We start from the raw sequence: 22,101 nt of genomic DNA on the forward strand, positions 1-22,101 counted from the left end.
CAGTCTGTTTTAACAGCTGAAAGGATGGTAGTGTCATTAACTGAAGTAGAAAGAGTTATAAGAGTTTGCTTGTGACTCCAAACATAAGTAGTACCAAACTACAAGCATTTATCAGTGGATTCGTTCACTAGGCCTGTCATAACAAAATACCACAGACTGGCTGGCTTAGACAACATAAATTTATTTTCTCATAGTTCTGAAGTCCAAGATCAAGGTGCTGCAGTTTGGTCTCCCCCGAGGCCTCGCTCCTTGGCTTACAGAAGGCCAGGTGTGCGCACATCCCTAGTATCACTTTGCGTGTCCAACTTTTGTCTTCTTAGAAGGACTCCAACAAGATCGGATTAGGATATCCCTCATTTAACTTTAATCACCTCTTCAAAGGCCCTATCTCCAAATACAGTCACATTTTGAGGTACTGAGGGTTAGGCTTCAACATATAAATTTGGGAGGGACATAATTCACCTCATAACAATCAGTGATATGATTTCAGAGAAGGTAGAAACATCCCAGCTATCTCCTAAAAACATGTTTCTTAGGAGAAGAAAAGTCTACCGTGGTATCTTATTCATTTAGATATCAATATTCATTTAGATATCAAAATGCAGTCTACAACCATACCACTCTGAATGCACCTGATCTTGTCTAATCTCAGAAGCTAAGCAGGGCCAGGCCTGGTTAGTACTTGGATGGGAGATATTGAAATGCAATGTTTCCAGAAGAAATAAAATTACCTCCTACTAATCATCTTTACAGTAAGTTCTGATATACCATGAAGACACCAGGTACCTGCATAATGAAGAGATAAGTGACATAGTGGGGAAGTGAAAGCAGAACGGGCCTGGACACAAATTTCATTGAGACTGGCAATGCACATTTCTTTATAGAAGATACTTCATGACCCTTCTCATAATATTTGAACAGCCATGTAGAGATAGTATTAATAATTATAGTGTTTTGGGGTGGTATTAAAAACGGCTTTGCCTACAACTGAGAGCTATGGTCATAGAATGCTTTCACAAAGTAAATTTCTTCTTTTTCCAGAGTTGTATATATACTTCTTCACTTGATGTTTCCCAGTATTTAAATAATGTATGTAAAAGATACAAGTTGAAGGCCTTATATCATCAAAATTACAAATTGCATTTATACATAGAAAAAAATATCCTGAGCTAACTGAATTCGGCTAGTTCTATAAATATCTAGTAAGAATAGTGCTCAGAGCAAGTAACTTGTTAATTTCTATAGTTAAAGGAAAATGTTTCTTCCACTAAAACAAGTTATTGGCAATGTCTCTAAGCATTCATTTAGCATGACTAATACTATAAAGTATGTATCAGTGACACTTAAGATATTCAGTAAAGGTGAATGAATGAAAAACGTATCAACATTTTGCATGAACAAGAATAATTTGCTCAAAATTACTCAATAGATATGGCAGATACCTTGGGTAAAATTATCAAACCATATACGATGCATTACATTAATCTCATAAAGAAACCATGAAAATATGCCCGACAGGTGAGATAAAGTTGAGTGGAAGACAGAGATTATACCATCTAAAAATAGGCTCTACTCTTCACTATACTTCATTTGACTGTTGGTAAGTCATAAGTCATTAACTTGTTCTATAAAACAAATCTTAGCTGCTTTACAAGATTTCAGTGAATAAAAAAAGAAAAATTCAGAGGGACTTTGAAAAAAGTGCTTTCCCTGGAATTAAAATTTTAATGAGGTTTGAACTTATTTTGACTGTTGTTTTAGAAACTGAATTGCAACATACTAGAGTAATGGTTCACAACTTTTTATATCTATATTTTTTAATCTATTCTGTCAAATATCTATGTAGCTTTAATATTCATTATATTTTTAATTTACAATGTATATTAAGGATATAAAAATTCAGTTAAATTTTTGGAAGCACATTTTATTATAAATACTTGCTTAAGAAAAACAACTGTTGTTTATTTAAACTTCTACTTTTCACTTATGGTATGTGTATAAGTAATTGAGAAACAGTACTTTAAAAAAGTTTTAAAACTCTAGTATTTGAAAGAAATATTAAGAAGCTAGATGAGCTCACAGACTGCAAGTAAATTGTGCTCCAATGTGTCTCAGAAAAGCAAAGACAAGGAGTACTATTTTTCTAGTTACATTCACAAACATATATATTAAACAAACATTTATTAGGAAATATGGGCAAAATGCTTTCTATAACCTGTTTCATCTGCTTATTAAAGTTCTAGTTCTTTTGTTTTAGGCATTTTGGCTTCATCTTGCATGAAAGATTTATTAAAAATGATGTGACAATATTCCACAAATAAGATTCTGCTTCTGTTTTAGTGACATCAGTCACCAAAAATGGCTAGACACAGAATCATTTATGAATTAAGCCTAGAGTACATCTCTAGGATGTGAGACTACAGGATTCACTTGCTATATTCTTAGGTTCTCTTCCGACCAAACTAGCAGAACTATATACAGTTCTGGAAAAGGGAGAAATTTACTTTGTAAGAACATTCTATGGTCATAGCTCTTGAGTACTGTTAGAGATAATGTCAATCCACATATCTTGAGTACCTTTTGAGTGCATTTCAAAGTATGCTGATTGACAGGTCACTAATTTTGCCAATGAAAATTCATTTCTGACATACAGTAAAGCCTCAGTGTTGACCGAGATATTGCTAATAACCATAGGGTTTGCAGTAGCTTTTTTTGGAGTGTAGAAAGTCTGCTTTAATGCTATCTGACCACACCTAGAGTTTGGACCCTGATCAGAATACTAGCTGTCTATGGCTATAACTTAACCTAATACACACATGATCATAGTATCTATGTTGAAGTATTTTAACGTAAATTAAAGCATTACTACATTCCAGTTTAAATATTTCAGAACATATTCTTAAATCTAGGTCATTTCAGAAAGCAAAGAGAAATAGGGTCAGTACTTCAAAGACTGTGAACTCTCTCAGAACAGTTATCACATCTCACTAAAATATGGTCACGTCCATAGCTAATGAATGCATCTGTAAGAAAGAAACCAAGAAACCACCAGTACCTGCTTAGCACTTACCCTCTGATATTGGGTGCCCTTGTAAATTGCTGTGTTTCAAAGCCATTTGACAGAAAAATCTAGATTTCATTTTTTTTAATTTCTTTTTTTTACTAAGACAGTCTCACTCTATAAACCCAGGCTGGAGTGCAGAGGTGTGATCATAGCTTACTGCAGCCTGGATCTCCTGGACACAAGTGAGCCTCCCACTCAGAGGGAGCTGGGACTTCAGGCATGTGCTACCATACTCAGCAATTTTTTAAATTTTTTTGTCAAGAGATGGGAGTCTCACTATGTTGCCCAGGCTGGTCTCAAACTCCTGGCTTCAAGTAATCCTCCTGTCTTGGTCTCTCAAAGTGCTAGGATTACAGAGGAAATAGTCTTATGAATTCAAATTTATATACCTTTATGCCATGTTAAGATTCTCACAATGTGTCAAATTTATTCAAAACTTGTAGCTGAAATTCTTGAGCACTGTTAAAGATAATGTAAATAAGCATAATTGTCTTTACTCTTCAAACCAGATTAGTCAAGTGGTGTCAATTGTTTTGCAACATGTTCCATTAATCAATATACATTAAGTATGACTTACCCATGTCTACAGTATTATTCTGGGATTATGGGAGATAAAATTACAGTATTATTCTGGGGATTATGGGAGATAAAATTATTGCATGTTTATACTTTAAAGAAAGTTCAAATATAGTCGAGGAGATGAGAAAGAAGATATTCTTCTATGAGTATAATATAAATCTGTAAATAACATTTATTCAGACCAGGTCACTATCTGGGGTTATGTAGAAAGCTGGGTGTTGGAGATACAAAAAAGAGATAGAAAAAAACAAATATTTTTTGTCATAAATGGTCAGTGTAATCACTCCTTCAATAGCTTGGTAATCACTATATTTTATTAAACTCTAGTCAACATACATATCAAAATTAGAACAGTAGTCAGACTCTCCATACTGCTTTGACCCACAAATTGCAAAAGATTAATATATACATCTGTGATCTTTCTTTAGCTAGCCATCTTTGAGAACTTTGGATTATTACTAAACATTGAAGGAACATTACATCTTAACAAGAAGAATATTTCATTCTATTTTTGCAACTTCTTAAATTCAAAGAACCAAGAAAAAATTATTCCCACAAAACTCATTACGTATTGCTAACTTGACATATTCAGCTTGATCGTCTGGTGTAATGTATATATTCTCAAAACTAAATAGATTATCTTGACACTTGCTCTTGGCACAATGAAAGAAAATCTTATATCTTCAAATATAAGGTCTACGTATTACCACAGTATAAGGTTGGGATGCCAGAGGAGTCAAAAAACTATTTTAAAAGTCAAAGACATTTTGTTATTTGGTTGAAAAACTATGAATTTTTAAAAATATGAATATAGGAAGCCCAAATATAAAGACTATCTGAAATGTAGATCCTAAAATGATGCTACTTTTCAAGTATCTCACACCTGAACAAAATATGTGGCATTATAGGCATATTCAGTTTTCAGAGATCTCAACTTCAGATATTTTATATCCTAGCTGTAACATTTTCTAGGAACTATTCTAACAGACTGTGAAAGCATATATGAAGGAGAACACTTTTGGTGGACATTTTATATTAGTACTCAAAAACCGATTTAGTGTAAAAAGGTCACAGTAACAAGAAAGTCACTAAAAGTGTTGTGTAAACTCATGAAGTTTACATGAGACAGAGTAAATGTTTTATGCAAAGTGTAATTATAAATACATTAAAATAGCTGCTATTAGCAATAACATGTATTTTTTATGCACATAACTAAAAGTACACTAATAAATATATGTGTAATATGAATAGCATTGATTTTTCCCTCTCCAAAGAGCAAGTAATGGCAATATCTGATCAGATTGATGTATACAACATGACTGGTTACTGGTGGCCAGTCATGGTGTAACAACTGAAGTGAAGAACCAGTATGGTAAGGGTATCTAGTCAGTACCACATTTCCCAGGGAGGCTGTCAATTCTGTTTCTGTTATACTCATTTCAGGTGATAGATGACACTAAAACCTCACTGCCCATTAGGATGAACCAGCCTTTCTATTATTTCTCTCTCTTCAATGTTGGTGGAGAAGGTCACTTAGGCAATGGAACACAGTGATCAACACACATTCATGCTCAGGCTTTAAACAATTAGGTTTCACATACACTGATAGAGTAAAAACAAATTTGTGCAGTTACTTTTTTAAAAGCAGAGATGGAAACATGGAAAAAGTACCTCTGCCATTCCTTTTTTGGTCACCATGACAGACAGGGATTATGAACACATAAAGCTATTCTCATTCTCAAATTATTCTTTGAGCATTTGTCATACTTAACCACACTATTTGTCATGATCTCATCACTTTTTGATTCCTAGGAAGCTGCAATCCCATGTTTATCTGCTCTCTCTCTCTCTCTATCATTTCTATCTCTCTCTTTCCTCTATCTCAATGTCCTTATTTTGAAACTTGTGTAGCTCTTTTCTATCACAAATTACCATTCTTGTGATCTCACTGCCCTCTTCAACAGGCTTTCTGTTTTTATTTTCTTTGGCACCAACGTGGCCTGTGAACAATTTCTACATTTCTTTACTTCTTACTTCCTTCTTAGATTTTTGCAAATTAGTTTCTCATCCTACCTTCTCTGTCAACCTATCATTTCTAAAGTTAACAAAGACCTCTTTTCAAAATCCTTTTCTTATTCTGTTTGATCTCCACACACTATTCTCTCTAAAGACTTCATACATTCTTGCCCCTTGCTTTCTAAGACCTGATATTATCCATGATTTTCTCCTACTCTGATGCCTCTTGTTTTTTTAATCTCATTAGGTTGTATATTTCATTCTTCTACCTTTAAGCTGTGAACATTATCCAGGGCTCAGTCCTTGCTTCTCCAATTATTTTCCATACTAGACCAAAAGATTTCAAACTGTGTTCCTCAGTCTGAAATACTTAAGAAGTTGCCAAGGGTCAGAGAACAGGTAGAAGGGTGGGCAATAGGTGCCTTCCTATCATTTCAGACAGAATAATTCTGCATTTACCTGTTGGATTTGCTCAACATCATTTCTTTTGGAGTACTTATTTGTATTTATCAGTGTGTTTGAAAGTACATCAGTAATAAAATCTGGATTTTATTTCTTGTTTTGCCACTATCTCTATGACTTTGGACAAATATTTCAAAGCCTTAATGAATCTCTTGCATCCAGTCTTGTGTATGTCCTCTGTCAGAACCACTTTTCTGCCCTATTCTTCAGTGTCTTTTTGACCCCTACTGAATTTTGTTCTATGTCACTTCCTCCTGGAAGCCTTCTCTGAACCCCAAATCTGGGTTAGGTGCTCTTCTGACATGGAACCATAGCATTCTGTACCAAGTTCTTAACACAGCATTCATTTAATCATATTGTCTGTTTGTCTACATCCCCTACTAAACTGGAAGCTCATTAAGAACAGAATATTATTCATAATGATTTCCCTAGCACCTAATATAATACCTGGCATGTAGTAGGTTTGAAAATCCAACCAGAAATAATTATATATCCCAGTAAGAATATCCAAATCCAGTAACTCTCTTTTTAGATAAAGATAAATGAAAGGACATATATTAATGCTATCTCTGTTTCTAATCATACTGCTTTTTCCACCTGTCTGCTTTTTGAGTGACCCTTCTTAACCTTGCTCACAACACTCTTACTATTTGCTTTTATTGGAAAAGTCATTTTATATTTATACTTTGATTTTTTCTTGTCCAAAAATATGTATATTAAAGCTAGCTCTAAAGACCAAAACCATGTTATTTTCAACATTGTATCATTACATCATTCTAAACAAAGTTATAATGTTGCACTACTTTATTTCTATTTTTAACAATTTATATCTCTAGTAGTAAGTAAAGATAAAAAAATTTCAAAAGGTTTGAGCCCATATCTAATCAGTTTATAGGAAAAGCACTGGTGGTTGATGCAGAGGTTAAATTGTCTCATAAAGAATATATTGCTTTAAGTAATTGCTGAATAAAAGTCTATTCACAAATGCAACAAAAAATCCTAAAATTAGATTCAAAAGTTATTTAATGGTCACATATTATCTACAGACAAACCTGGAAAAAAATTCCAAACTGCTGGCATACAAAAACTAGAAAGAGGAACAGATCCAATCACATCTTTAATCCCAAACTGTAATATCAGCTTCAACAAGTAATACCTGAGTATTTCCAACATAAATGCCACAAGTTCCAAAAGCAAAATTAAATAGATATTCAGCGACTTATGTTTTTATCACACTTTCAAATATCAAGCTAGTAAAAGTTAAACCCAATGAGTTTTTTACTGTACTACTCTAAATCTGAAATCTTATATTTTCATAACTATATTTCTTTGAATTTTAGCAAATTGAAAAGACCCTGAAGGAACATCAGAATAGCATATAGCTTGTGAAAGTAAAATCTGTAGATATTAAAATTGACTTGGTTCATTATCTCTATTTTAGAGCATACTTGACAAATAGAACTTGAAAAAGATACTCAGAGATGGTATAATCAGGATGCAAGTATCAGATTAGTAGTTGATTAGATGACTTTTAAAATCCTGTTCAATTCTGAAAGTCCAGGATTTAGGTCATGAATCAACTTAAGGCATATTCTCTGCTAAGTAAGTTCCTCATATGTCTTATAACAGTAGCAATATTTGTAAAAAGAAAAGCCCCACAGACAACAGGGGAAATGGTACTTACGAGTATTGTGTCAGCAGTTCCAAATCATTATGCATGTTGATTGGATATGCTTCACTGAGTTCAAACAACTTCTCCAGAGCCTCATAAATGAAAATGATGCAAATTAGAGAAGCAAAAGCTTCTTCAGTAAACCGAGTTATATAGCAGACAAGGGAACTTGCATCAGTAGCCACAAGTATGATACATAGGGTTGCAGTCCAAAGTCCAATACTCGCTCTTAAAGATAGGTATGACAGCCCGTATTCTCTAAGAAGAGGAGAAGGAAAGAATAGTGGAAAGAAGGTCATTTAACAGCTTGCCACTATTTTAAATAACTGAAAGTAAGCTAATTCAGGAAGTGAAAGAAAATAAGCTTCACATCCCATGAGTATCTGAACTCAAGACTTTGTCTGAAGGGAATATCTAAGATGACAAAACTAAAAAGGATTTCTCAGTACTTAGAACTGAGTCTTACTTTTTATAAATATTACATAACATTATACACAAATCTTGCACTTTTCATCTATTTTCACAGAGAGACAAAAATGACAAAATTGAATCAAATCAGCCACTTCCACCTCTACCAGTAGACCTCCAAAAGCAATACTGGGAGAAGTATAAATACAATTAAAAAAAAAAGAAAGAAAGAAAAACAAAAGGGCTAAGGGCCAAGAGTATATAACACTTACTTGCAAAATTTAAACAAAATCTTTTCAAACACCAAAACTGGTCCTGTACTGCCTAATATGGTAAGGGGCTGTCCACCAAAGAGAGAATAGGCTATCCCGGTCATGGATGCTCCAAAGAGAGATTCGATTGCACTCTGTGTAGAGATATAAATGGTTCCATTACCTATGCTGTACAGGTAGCCATTGTAACTAGGGAGAAAATGTTAAAATACATGGGTATGTGCTTTCTTCTTCACTATGAAAAGCCTGGCATGTGTGGTAGGAGGGCGAGGAAAAGGGCTGACAGTAAGCAGAAAATGGATGGTAGCAAATGGGGAGGTGTCCTCTACCTTCCTATCTCATGTTTCTGTTGCGTTACAAAAGGTTTAAGTGTGTTCAGGATTAGCGTCTGAACAGAAACATGAGCTGGATATATGGGAAATGGAACTCTTGTCAGGTAAGAATAGAGCCTAAAGCTACATAGGCTTGGGGAAAAGGAAGCAGGACATCAGATCAGAACCTCGTGTCAGATTCAGAACTAGCTGTTCTGAGATAGTCCGTTCCCAGTTTACCAGTTCCATTAGCCATCCAGGAAATTCATCTGAGGTTTATCTGCCAGACCATACATCAAATCTCTCCACATAAAGGAATCCAAAATTAAATGCTCACTTATCTAACTATGGATCTTAAAAATGGATTAAGTTTCACAGTTCAGAGGAAAGCATAATACATACTATACGCCCTTCAGTTGCTTCTCCCAGCAGTCCTCCAAACGTGATGACAGGAGACATACACGCGCAGTAGAGAAATAGAAAAGATGCTAAGCACTGCAGGCTGAAAGCATCTGTGAAGTCACTCCAGAAGTATGGAGCTTTTCTTTTGATATCTAAAATAAGTCCCCCAAAAATCCTAAGAAGGGGGGAAAACACAACAGTGAAACCCAAATATAACACACACACACATCAAAATGTTCACTTGTTTTGTTGCCAGGCCACAGTACATGTTTTCCATCAGCAGAGGTAAGACCCGCATTAACCTGCTATGTTGTATTATAGTGATCTATAGGGACAGCTTTGCACCACTATGTTACCTCAATTCCTAACCAAATATTGTATCAACTACCAAAAATCCCAGGTTCTCTCAAACAAGGTTCAGAGCTGTTCATCAATCAAAACTCAAATAATGAGATTCAATGATTATTATAATCTCTTTGTCATTTTGCATCAATCTACTCCTCCTAAACTCAGGCCTATCATCCTCAATCATTGGCAATATTTTCTAATTGTTTACATTTCATTTAGCATATCAGAAAGTAAAGGAGGGAGGGTTAACTGGCTTTTGTATATTCCAGTAGTGAACATCACTCTAGAGAGAAAAAGCAGTGTTTAACTATGGGTCCAGTTACTACTCTCTCTGCCAAAAAAAAAAAAATCAAAAAGAAAAGAAATGTTCACCAGATATTGTTCTAGGTAGACATCTAAATAGCCTCATGAACCGTAGCAATACTTAGTAAAGACAGATAGGTTTTAGAGTTGTTTTCATTTTTAGTAAACTAGAAAGGTGCTTATAATAACTAAATTAGATAAATGTAATTTCAATCCACTATTGTCTTAACATATCCCATCATCTATTAGCTACAATAATGACCTTACTTGGTATAAATTCATTTATTCCAAATATATCCAAAATAACTCTAAATCACTTGAAAGAGGATTTTTTTTTGGGAGGGGGGCAAGTATTAAACTGTAAAATGATGCTTAAAATTTGGGCACTAAAATTTTTTTTAGTCTATTAGAAATGAGAACTTAATAAACAGTATTCTCATTCTTTCAACATTTAATTATAATATGAAGACAACATTTGACTACTGAAAGTTCTTTGTGTTCTATGGAATAAAGATGTGAAATAAAAATGAATACAATTATGATTAAGTTGCTACATAAAAGTTAATGGTGAATAAAACCTATGATGTTTCTTCTTTAAAAATATATTATGCTTCAATATACTGCCAGCATGCTGAATATACTAGGATTGTACAAAAATGTTACACTTTTGTTATTTATTGTATGAGTAGAAATATTCATTTGGAAGTCTTAGAATCACTTCAAAAATGAATGTTCTTTTAAGAAACAAATCCTGGCTTGCCTTGAAAAATGTACATACTCAGAATAATTTAAAAAATTTTATCATTATTTTTAATTTTCCTGACCTGATTTATACATAATAGTTACATATTAGTAACTATATTACTATTAAATTATGTGGGTATAAAATCATTATATTTTTCTAGTCATTGCTTCCATTGGAGAGATATGAAATAGGAGAGGGTTGAGAAGAATAAAATTTCAATTGAAAAAAATAACATCTGAGGCTCAGAGAAGCTTGCAGAGAACCTGTGAAATTTACACACACACAAATATCACCTTGGGTATCTCTACTTGTGTTTGGTAAAGTATATATATATTTAATTTGGGAGATCATTTCTGAATAATTTGTTAACTTATCAAAGTTACAATTCAAAACAGATTTACTCTACTACTCTATTGATGCATTCATTTGTGATTTATATCCCAACTAATCCCAAAAAGAATTTGAGGTGGTTAAGAGCTATTAATTAGTAATTAATATTTATAGCTTCAATAGCACTTTATATTAGACCATTGTTTTCCAATTAATTACTTATTAGAGCATACATTAGTCTGAATAGCTGTCATACTACTGTGTAATAAATGTGCTTTTAGCAGTAAAAATCTAAATCCAGAAGTGGGAGTTCATTACAGAGAACAGTGCAAGAGCAGCCCAGATGTACACCAGCAACTCCAGGAGAGCAGATGAGTAATGGATACTTCAAGTCATGTCAGCAACAGAATCTGTGGAAGAACTCTGGAGAAGCGAAGATACCGGATATTGGTGACCTGGGAGGATTTAGGAAGCAGTAAGGAAAAGTGAACTTCGAAAAAAATCTAAGCTATGTGGCATGTATACCTGAGAAAGAGAGAGAGAGAGAGAAAAAAAAAGAAAATAAAACCACCAAAAATAAAGACAGCATTTGAAAGTATGAAGGCAAACAGAATGACTAACAAAGCTTCCAGTGAGGGAAAAGGAAAAAAATTGTTCGAACCATCTCAAATAAAGTCTCAAGTCTGAGGAAGACATTAAAGGACATTTCCTCAGAGACAAAACATAGATAAAGGAAAAGAACACAGAATTAAAATGCAGAGTTGTCAGGAACTGGAAAGTCAGCTTAGAGGACACATTGCAAGCAGTACAGGAAATGGCCTTGAAGGGAGGGGAACACCAATCCTACAGAGCATTTGCAATTGCCTTTAATTATAATGGAGGCTGTAAACACATATTCCCTGAAGAGACACCCACCCAAGGGCTTCTGCTCACACATTGCTTGGAGAGAGACTAGCTGTCAGAAAACCATAAAGAACAATTTTAAGAAATAAATTGAAGCTTTCATCTCTTCAAAGATGTGTGATTAGAAAAATAAATCATATAGCTCTTTCAACAACCATAAAGGTAAAAAATATTATTATATACATGCTACTTGGATTCAATGAAATAGGGTCTACAAGGCTGAGCTCTTGGTTTTAGTTTTATTTCTATCTTGTACTTGAAACTTTCAACGGGCTCTTTTGAAAGAGCCAATTAACAGTTTCCTTATTCATTTTAAGAACTGGGTACGCATTTTATGCACAGCAAAATGAAAGACTAGGTAAGATAAAATGGAATGGTATATCCACTGTTTTGGTTTAACAGTAATGATAATCATTAGTAACTTCAGAGAAATCAAGTTAATTGGCATTTTCATTCCCCAAAAAGTAGGTATTAAAAATATAAGATAGATTGGATTTTGAAATAGCAATTTCTGACAAACAAGAATGGCATGTCATTTGGTTCTTGAAGTTCCATACAAGTGGTTTTCACTAACCTTCCGGTTCGCTGGAGTTCAGGTCCACTATGTCCTCCGTGAGGCTCGGCTTCCCCATGAGCTGCTGTTCCATTTGGTACAGCAGGAATCTTCCTCTTCTCCTGCAGGAAGTTTGCTTTGCAAGTTGCTTTGTTTTAATTTCAGGTGTTAATTGTAAACAACAATAACAGCTTGTTTCCTTGAAACAATATGCGGAGTGGCTAAGAACCCAGGCTCTTATTTATTTGCTGCTTGACCTTTGGAAGTTATCTAGTCTCCTAAAGTTTTAGTTCCCTCCTTACTGAGAGAGACAATAGTACCTATCTTAATACTGTTGGTGTGGCTGAGAAAATTAAATGAGGTGATGAGCATTTATTTTTTCAAACAATTACTTTTCCTTCAGCTAATACTTAGAGCGCCTCGTATATGCCATTCATTTTTATGAATGCTAGAGTAGGAAAAGTGTGCAAGAAAAAGCACTCTTAGTGGAAAGAGATAATAAATCTTTAATATCAGGTAGAGAAAGAAACTATGAAGAAAAATGAAGTAAGACAAAGGGATGAAAAGCAATCCGGATGGGATTAGGTTAGTCTGAGAAGGTGTTAGGTATGGTACTGTTATATGCCCAACATAGCTTAAGTGTTCAATAAACATGAACAATATCACTAATTTTAAACTATATTTCTCACTATGATTCCAGTAGATATCTTTCCACTCAGGAAATAATTTATAATATGGGGTTTTTCATCTCCATAGAGACCCAAAAAACTATTGGAAAAGGAGTCTTCTAATTTAATCCATGACAAATTAATAGAAATTTAGATACATGCTGTTTTTCCCATAGGTCTCTTCCATGCACTTTTATTTGTGACAGGGTTTTTTTTTTTTTTTTTTAGAATTCAGAAAGTCCAACCTAAAATCCTATCTATAGTGCTCTTAGAGCATACCAATGTGTCCAAAACACAAAGGATAATAAAAAATTTTAAGTTGTGCAATTAAAATATCTATTTGACTGCTATTCCAAAATAGAATTAGTTTGTTCTTCATATTTATACATGAAGAACAAAAATGACTCATCAACAGTTCTTATATACAATGGAACACTTAGATGGAATTATACAGATTTAAAATATAAGAAAACAGGTTTTGAAATATGAGGGGGAACCCCAAGAAAACCAGAATTATTTTTTGGTGGGTGGACTCCCTATAGTACAGGCTTCCCCTGCTAGGTAAGTGTTCTAGGAACCCATTGACATCAGTGTACCAGCTAGCATTGTTGTAAGAGGCTGCATTCAGCTTCAGTAAATTTTTTTTTTTTTTTAGTTTCTTTCAACATGTTTGCCCGTTTCATGATGGGTGACCTACAAGCACATCTGCTCATACCATGCTGAGTGTTCAGCAGATTTTGACCAAAAACAGCATGTCTCCCATGCCCCACCTTCCCTATTCACCTGATCTCACCTCAAGCAACTTTTTTTTGTTTCCCTGGATGAAATAAAGTTCTCAAAGGGCAACGTTATGCTGATGTGGAAAACGTGAAACAAAAAATGGCAAAAGCACTAAAAGGCATCTAAATTGGTGAGTTCAAAAACTATTGAGCAGTGGAAAAAATGTCTTGATGGGTATATTGCATCAAATGGAGAGTACTTTGAAAGTGACTGAAGTTTAAGCATGTGAGAATAAATATACAATTTTTATAAATAAATTCCAGGTTTTTTGGCCCCCTTTGTACATACATATAGGAAAGTTTATTACTTAATATTTTTGCAATCTCTCAAGGCATATGGGTAGATACAATAAGATTGAAGTTCACAAATAAGAGAACACTTTTGTCAACTGATGAAGAAACTGGCTTTATAGGCAAATAGGATACATTGAAGAGATTTAAAAGTGGCCCTCAATACCTATTTCCCAGCCACCCAGGAGAATACTTCATAGCTTCTACAAGTCTCAGAAAGCAAGTAATATTATATGATCTTCTGGAGAACTATTCCTGATAAGTTAACACTTTACAACAATAAAACCAAGAGAGTCTGGTGTCTGGGGAGCCAAGTAAAGAAAGTATATCAAGAAAAAGGGAGTCATCAACTCTGTTAAGTCTGCTGATTAACAAGTTAAATAAAATGTAAACTAAGAATGGGCCATGGGATGTACCATCATGGAGATTACTGGTAACTTTCAAAGGTATTTTAGTGAAGTGGTTGGGGCAAAAGCCTGCCAGAATAAGTGTTAAGAGATAATTGGAGGAGAGTAATCGGAGGCAGGTAATACAGAAAACTGTTCTGTGGCCTTCTGTTGCAAAAGAGAATGAAGAAGAGTAGCTAGTCACATAGTAGTATCAAGACAATTTTTTTAAATTCGTGAATTAATTGCATGTTTTATGCTAATAAAAATGTTATTATATAGAAACAAAATAAGTAGTGATATAGAGGAGAAAAAGAAGAATTGCTAGAGGACTATTCTTGAGTAGGTGTAGACAGATGAGATCTAGTACACAAGTAGAAGACTGACTTTGAATAGCTCATCTAAAATACTACATAGGAAAGCAGAGTAGGTGGGTGGAGATGCTGGCAGGTGGATAGGTATGAAGTTCTTTTTTGGTAGTTTCACATTTCTCAGGGAAGTAAGAGACATGTCAACATATGAGAATAAGAATCAGAAACAATGTGTGGAAGGTAGAGGAGAGAATAATAGGTGTGAAACAGTCATCAAGTGAGAATAATTGGACTAGGGAAGTATGGTATGATGAACTTGCAACATCAAGGGCCCCCTTGAGATAGGTGGTCATGAATTTATATGAAGTCAGTCAGTGTAGTTATATGATTTCCTTCAATTTCAGCTACATCAATGTAAGTACAGAATAAAGAGCTGAATTCTCACAGGGCTGCTATTTTGACAAGAAAGTGCATGGCATGAGAGAAAAACAAAGTTGAAGGTGTACACAAGGGAGTGATTTTAATGACTGACACAAAGTTCTAATGAATATTTTCAGGATTATCCTTTGGGGTGACAAGTTATTCTCTTAACTAAAAAGAAAAAATATTTAAAATGCCATGATTTACACATTTCAAAAGAGTAAAAACTATGGAAATTATTCCACAGGGGAGAATATTATTTAAACAAGTATGAAATCAGAGTGCCCTAATACATACTAAATCATTTTATTCTATCTAATAAAAGAAAATATAGCATCGTTATATCTATTATTCATTTACAACATACTTTTTTTTTTTTGAGTTGGAGTCTCACTCTGTCGCCCAGACTGGAGTGCAGTGGCCACTCCCGGCCACCGCAGCCTCGAACTGCTGGGCTCCGGCGATCCTTCCATCTCAGCCTTCCGAGTAGCCAGAATTACAGGCATGCGCTACCACGCCCGGCTGATTATTGTAGAGATGAGGTATCGCTGTCCAGGCGGGTCTTGAACCCGCGGGCTCAGGCAATCCACTCACCTCAGCCTCCCAAAGGTGCGAGATTACAGGCTGAGACACCGAGCCCGACATACATTTTTAAAACATTAACATTGAAAAGAAGCATAGAGAGTATCTCTAATTAAAACTCATTGTATAGAAACATGCTGTCCAAGATGATAGCCAGTAACCATGATGTCTATTTAAATTTAAGTTAATTTAAATTAAAAATTTAGTCCTCCAGTTGCAGTAGCAACATTTCTTGTGCTCAATAGTGGCTTGATTATTAGATAGATAAAAATGGAACATTTTTATCATTGTAGAGCTCTATTGGACAATGTTGACATAGAACATCAGTAGAGTGGTTAAAGCATTTGTTCAAGTTTATACAAATAGAAAATAACAGAACCCTGATGCCTTGATATATTAATTAAATGTTTCTTTTACTACAGCTTCTCAATATCCAGAATCCAATAATTAATTCTGATTTTAAAGGATTACATAAAAAAGATAGACCTCCCATCCCTCAACTTGCTTCAAAAATATTATTCTTCAAAAATAAAGTGTTTTCAAAAACTTCAACTTTTAACATTTGAATAATTAATTGGTATCAAAGTCTCATTCTCCATGTATTAATATTTTCACAGAATTTCTCCAGATAACATCAGTTAAAGAGTTCCTATCTTATTACTTCAAGATGCGTTATATTGCCTTTTCTAATATCATTAGTACAAATATATGCTAGAAGAGAAATGAGAATATCTACAACCTCTACAATTATTTTTTAAGTAATTTTAGTAATTGATCAACTGAAATACAAGACTACAGTTATAGAATCAAAAATGGTAATTTTTTTTTTTTTTTTTTGAGTTGGAGTCTCACTCTGTCGCCCAGACTGGAGTGCAGTGGCCGCTCCCGGCCACCACAACCTGACCTGCTGGGCTCCAGCAATCCTTCCACCTCAGCCTTCCAAGTAGCCGGAATTACAGGCATGCGCTACCATGCCCAGCTGATTTTTTGATTTATTGTAGAGATGAGGTCTCACTGCCCAGGCGGGTCTCGAACCCACGGGCTCAGGCAACCCACTCACCTCAGCCTCCCAAAGGCGCGGGATTACAGGCTGAGCCACCGAGCCCAGCTAAAAAATGGTAATTTTTAATAAAGTAAATAGTCTTTAATAATTTTGAAATGACTTCAGAATGAAAATATAGAAATGAGATATCAGTATATTTTCATTAAATTGACTATAGGATTGAGGTGACTTTGTTAAGTGGTACACCTAATTCCTTGCCCACCTATGGTGAACCAGAAAAACTTCTAAGTCCAAGGTTGGGTCAATTAGGCTTCAAATAAGGCAGCATGGTCAGACCCAGCTAGACTCCACAGGACATGGACAAAAGGCAAAGCTTAGAACATTACAACTTGGGAACATTGTGGGAGGCACATTCAGTAGAAGTAGAGGAGACAATAGGAGGAATGGGCTTACCTAACATTTGGCTATCACTCTTAACACTAATGTCTGAAATAATAAAAAAATATATAACCCCAGAAACTAGCATTGGTCTATATGTATATTTTTATCTTTCTGGATTGTATGATGAGTAAAATACAATCTTTATGCCACACATCCACACAAAACTAATACAAATATAATAATTTTTGTAGCTTCATGCCCCTGCTTTCTTAGAGGTTATCATTTAAATTTTTCTGATGGGTTATGCAATTTTAAAACAGGCATTTAAAAGACAATAAAATAATGTGTTTTTAAAATCTGTTTGTGTTTTTAGAATGGCTTAAAATATACATACCTGGGAAGGAACATTTTTGGGAGGCTCTATTCGAATGCTTGGATCCCATTCTCCAGGAGGGAGAACAGTAACCTGATCCAGAAATTCATCAATTCCTGATACCAAGTCATTACGATCTTTAGCTTTGTAAGCAACATCATGAAATACCTTTAGAAGAAATAAAAATATTCATAGTTTAAAAATAATTATAAAATTTGTTTATTTTATTTTTAAAATTTTTTATTTTAAAGATGTGGGGTACAATTCAGTGTTAGGTATACAAATGTTCATTATGCAGGTACATTTGTTGATGAGGTGTGCCCCACCCCCCAACCCTGGCAATTTCCCACTACTGTCAAACCCATCCACCCCTCTTACCCTCTTCCCCTGGCAGTTTCCCACTTGCCAATCCCTTTCTTATAGTATTATGATAATTGTTCAAAGTCTGCTTATAAGTGAGAACATGTGGTACTATGTGCTCAGTGTTTCCATCCCAGTTATCTTACATGCGATTATAACAATGTGAAGAAACAGGAAGCTCTGAATCTCAGAAAGTTTGTAAAGTAAAATATTATAACTTATTTTATGAATCCACACATATATCTATTTTTCTTAGGATGACAGATTAATGTTGAAATTTCTAGAAGGAATGAGTAACAGAAATGAAAAAGATGAAAGGAAACTTATTAAACTAGATGTAATCATTTAAGATAGGCAAAGATTATTTATATTTGTGAAAATCAAACATTTTGGAGGAAGCCCTTACTTAAAAATACAAATCAAAATTTGTAAAATGTATTGAAAATTTCATCAATACTTATACTCTGGCATACATAAACTAACTTTAAAGGTTAATTTTGTTTCAATTTTGAAAATAGTAATGAGTTTATAAGTAAGTATTTTCTGGATATAGAGTTGTCTCTCTGTATCCACAGAACATTGGTTCCAGGACTCCCTGCAGATACCAAAAACCTAAGATGGTCAAGTCCCTTGTAGAAACTGGTGTAATATTTGCATATAACCTATCCACATCAAAATGTGTACACAGGGTCCCCAAGTTTTTTATGGTTTGTCTTACAATTTTATGACTTTATGATTATGGGAAAACAATACACATTCAGGATGTTCCTTCATTTTCAGTGGGGTAACGTCTGGATAAACCTATCATAAGTTGAAACTATCAAATTTAAACATATACTTTCAACTTAAGATATTTTATTATGGGTTTATCAGGACGCAATCCCATTGAAAGTTGAGGAGTGTTTGTACTTTAAATAACCTCTAGATTACTTATAATGCCTAATACAATGTAAATGCTATGTAAATCATTGTGATAATATAAAGTTTTCATTTGTATTATTTTTATTATTGTATTTTTTAAAAATATTTTTGATTCCCAGTAATTTAAATCTGAGGATTCAGAAACTGTGGATATGAAAGACCAATTGTATATTATATCTACATAGGGCAGAAAGTGTATTTCCATTCAAAGTATAAATTATATGTTATACTTATTCCCCAGCCCTCCTACATACACACACACACACACACACACACACACACACACACACACACACACACATCCCTTTCAAGCAAGATGAACACACACACATTGAGTACACATTTAGACTGTTCACAGACATTCTAGATCCTCCTCTAGACACATGGCAGGATTGCACTTCTTTGCCTTTTTTGATATTTGGATTAGGTGTGTTCTACTTAGGTGTGCATATATGACTTTAGAACAAAAGTTATGAGTGCCAACATGTAACTTAGCACATTACTATTTTCTGGTTTAGAGACTGAGAAAACACGGGTCCAGATAGAACTTCTATGAGACTGGGTGCCTGAGTGATCATAATGAGCAAAGCCTCTCTGACAGCTTGTGGTAGACACTCAGCATTGTAGAAATAAACCTTGTTGTTTAAAGCCACTAAGATTTTAGTTGGTTATTCCTGCACCCAAACCTAAACTCTCTTAATGAACAAATACAGGAATGATAGACTTAGTACAAATGGGGAAAGTAAAAATAGAATAAACAGGAAAAATTAATTAAATATAAATATTTCTGATATTTTTTATTTCACAAAAGATGAAATGTAGCAGAGATTAAAGGCTCCTAATTATCATTTATGCCAGCCTTTATTACAGTGATTCAATATCTCAAAATTTCCAGGAAAATTCTACTTTCAAAGATTCTATTCTACTTTTAGACAATTTGTTTCCATTTCTGGTATGATACTCAATCTAAACTGCTGAGGAAGTGCCAATAATCACTTTAAAAGTCTTTTTTCTTGACTTTCTGACTAAGAACACATCACAAAATATCACCAGTGTGATAAATATATAGTCTTTGCTAAGATAATATGAAAATAATCAAAGATATATTAATGGTTTTGTTGTATTTTGAGAAAGATATTTTTAAAATATTAAACACACAGATTTCCCTGCCACAAACTATCGATTTTATGACTCAAAATAACCTCTTCCAAAAATTATCTCACAGCCTTGAGACCTAATCTGAACACCTAAGAAGTGCAAATATTCTTCATCTTTAATGAGAGTTTAGCTACTCCATTCTTTTTCTGTTAGTAGCAATTCTCTTGAAATCTTTCTTGATTTAATCTCATTTAATTAAAAAATTGCTTTGAGAGATTACATGAGTCCAGATTTTATATAGATGAATTTCTGAATTCATCCAGGACAACTAATTGTGTTATTTTAAAACCTCTTAAAGATATAGACAGCACAATTTGTTTGATTTTTAAATTATAAACAGTATTTACTATTGTTTTTCTATCACCAATTTCACCAATAACTTAATTACTTTATTTTTATTTTAAAGATGTGGGGTACAATTCAGGGTTTGGTATACAAATGGTCATTGTACAGGTAAAATTTGGGCCTCGCTTTGTTCACCACTTCACCTGGTTTGAGATCAGGAACTCTTATTGATGAAGTGTGCTCCCTCTCCCCTTGGCAGTTTCCCACCACTGCCCATCCCTTTCTTGTAGTAGTATGATAATTGTTCAAGGTCCACTTACGAGTGAGAACATGGGGTACTGAGTTCTTTGTTTCTGTGATAGATCACTGAGTATTATAGACTCTAAATCCATCCAAGTTGCTGTGAAGTCCATATGTTTGTGCTTCTTTATGACTACATAATATTCTATCATGTATTATCTGAACTACATTTTTTTATCCAGTCCAATTACTCTTCTATCTTCTTTTTATCTAACTAACCTTACATTCTGATTTCAACATAGATCTGACTTCTCAGAGAAGCCTTCCCTGACTCCCTCTCAAGCAAGATGATGCATTTTGTTAATACTCTCCTAACACCTTCTCCTTATTCTTGATAGCTTTCATTGTAATTATAATTAATTTTTACGTATATAATTCATTGTTTAATGCCCATTTCCTGCTAAAACATTCATTTACTGAACATTTATTCAACAATTATTTATCACACTATTTAGGTGCTAGGGATACAGCAGTAAACAAACTCAACAATAATCCAAACCCTCATGGAGACTGCATTCTAAGAGAAGAGTGAGACCAAAATTAAACAATATAAATAAGAATATATTTTGGTGAGTGATAGAAAGTGCTATGGAGGAAAATAAAGCAGGAAAGGGGTATGACTGGGGGATGCTGTAATTTTAAACAGAGTGATTAAGGAAGTCTCAACGAGTCGATATTTCATCAAAGACTTGAAGAAGTAAGGATGCATACCATGTAGTTATCAGGAGCAAGAGTTTTCAGGCAGATGGAATTGCCAGTGTGGCAATTATATCATGTTTGAGAAGTAGCAAGGAGGCCAGTTCCTGGAGAGGACCAAGCAAGAGGGAGAGTAGCAGGAGAGGTTACCCAAACAATAAGGTGAAAAAAGCGGAAGAATTTCCTTCAGGATTGTAGGTCATCATAAGAACTTTAACTTTTACTCAATGAGATAAGAAGCCATGGGAGGGTCTTGAATAGGAATTCCTTCAGCTGTTGAGTTGAGAATAGAATAAAGTGGGGCAAGGGCAGAAAGAACAACTAAGAGGCTACCACAGTAATAAAAAAAATGATGATGACATGGACCAAATGATGACAGTGAAAGCCAGGTAATTGTGCAGAAAGTGAGATAGATAACCTTCTAGATATACTGTGAAAGTCAAGCTAGGAAGATTTACCGACAGATTGGATTTGGGACGTTAGAGATATAGAGGAGTCAAGGATAACTTCAGGGTTGTTCTATGAGGCCAGTTATTAATTTCTACCACTTTATCTCCAATATATAGTACACAATAAGAATATATTTATCACATTAATAACATGAAATAAGTAATATTATAATCATTGCCAGTTTAAAGATGAGGAAATCAGGCAGAGATAGTTGAGGTCATTTAACTCGTCTAAGGTCACAAAACTAGAAATAACCTTTCCTTTCTCCCTCCCTCCCTATCTTCATTCTTTCCTTCCTCCCTTCCTTTCATTTTCTTAAAAGATAAGAGGTTCTATATCATCTTTGTGAGCTGGTAGACATGAGGAAGA

At 34.3% G+C, this 22,101-nt stretch overlaps 1 protein-coding gene across 1 annotated transcript in view; it reads right to left on the reverse strand.

Annotated features, from left to right (window-relative positions):
* Positions 1-7,801: 7,801 nt before the first annotated feature.
* The window catches only part of LOC103266460 (sodium-driven chloride bicarbonate exchanger), a 42,855-nt gene continuing 28,555 nt past the window's right edge, over positions 7,802-22,101 (reverse strand). The window contains exons 8-12 of the mRNA XM_008064096.1: positions 17,584-17,730; positions 12,390-12,490; positions 9,187-9,361; positions 8,474-8,607; positions 7,802-8,051 (exon numbers count right to left, since the gene is read on the reverse strand). Coding sequence (XP_008062287.1) covers positions 7,802-8,051; positions 8,474-8,607; positions 9,187-9,361; positions 12,390-12,490; positions 17,584-17,730 — 807 coding nt within the window. The remainder of the gene's footprint in view (positions 8,052-8,473; positions 8,608-9,186; positions 9,362-12,389; positions 12,491-17,583; positions 17,731-22,101) is intronic.

This window comes from Carlito syrichta, unplaced genomic scaffold, assembly GCF_000164805.1.
Source record: "Carlito syrichta isolate Samal-C Ts95f unplaced genomic scaffold, Tarsius_syrichta-2.0.1 Scaffold307189, whole genome shotgun sequence".
In the NCBI taxonomy this organism is placed as follows: Eukaryota; Metazoa; Chordata; class Mammalia; order Primates; family Tarsiidae; genus Carlito; species Carlito syrichta.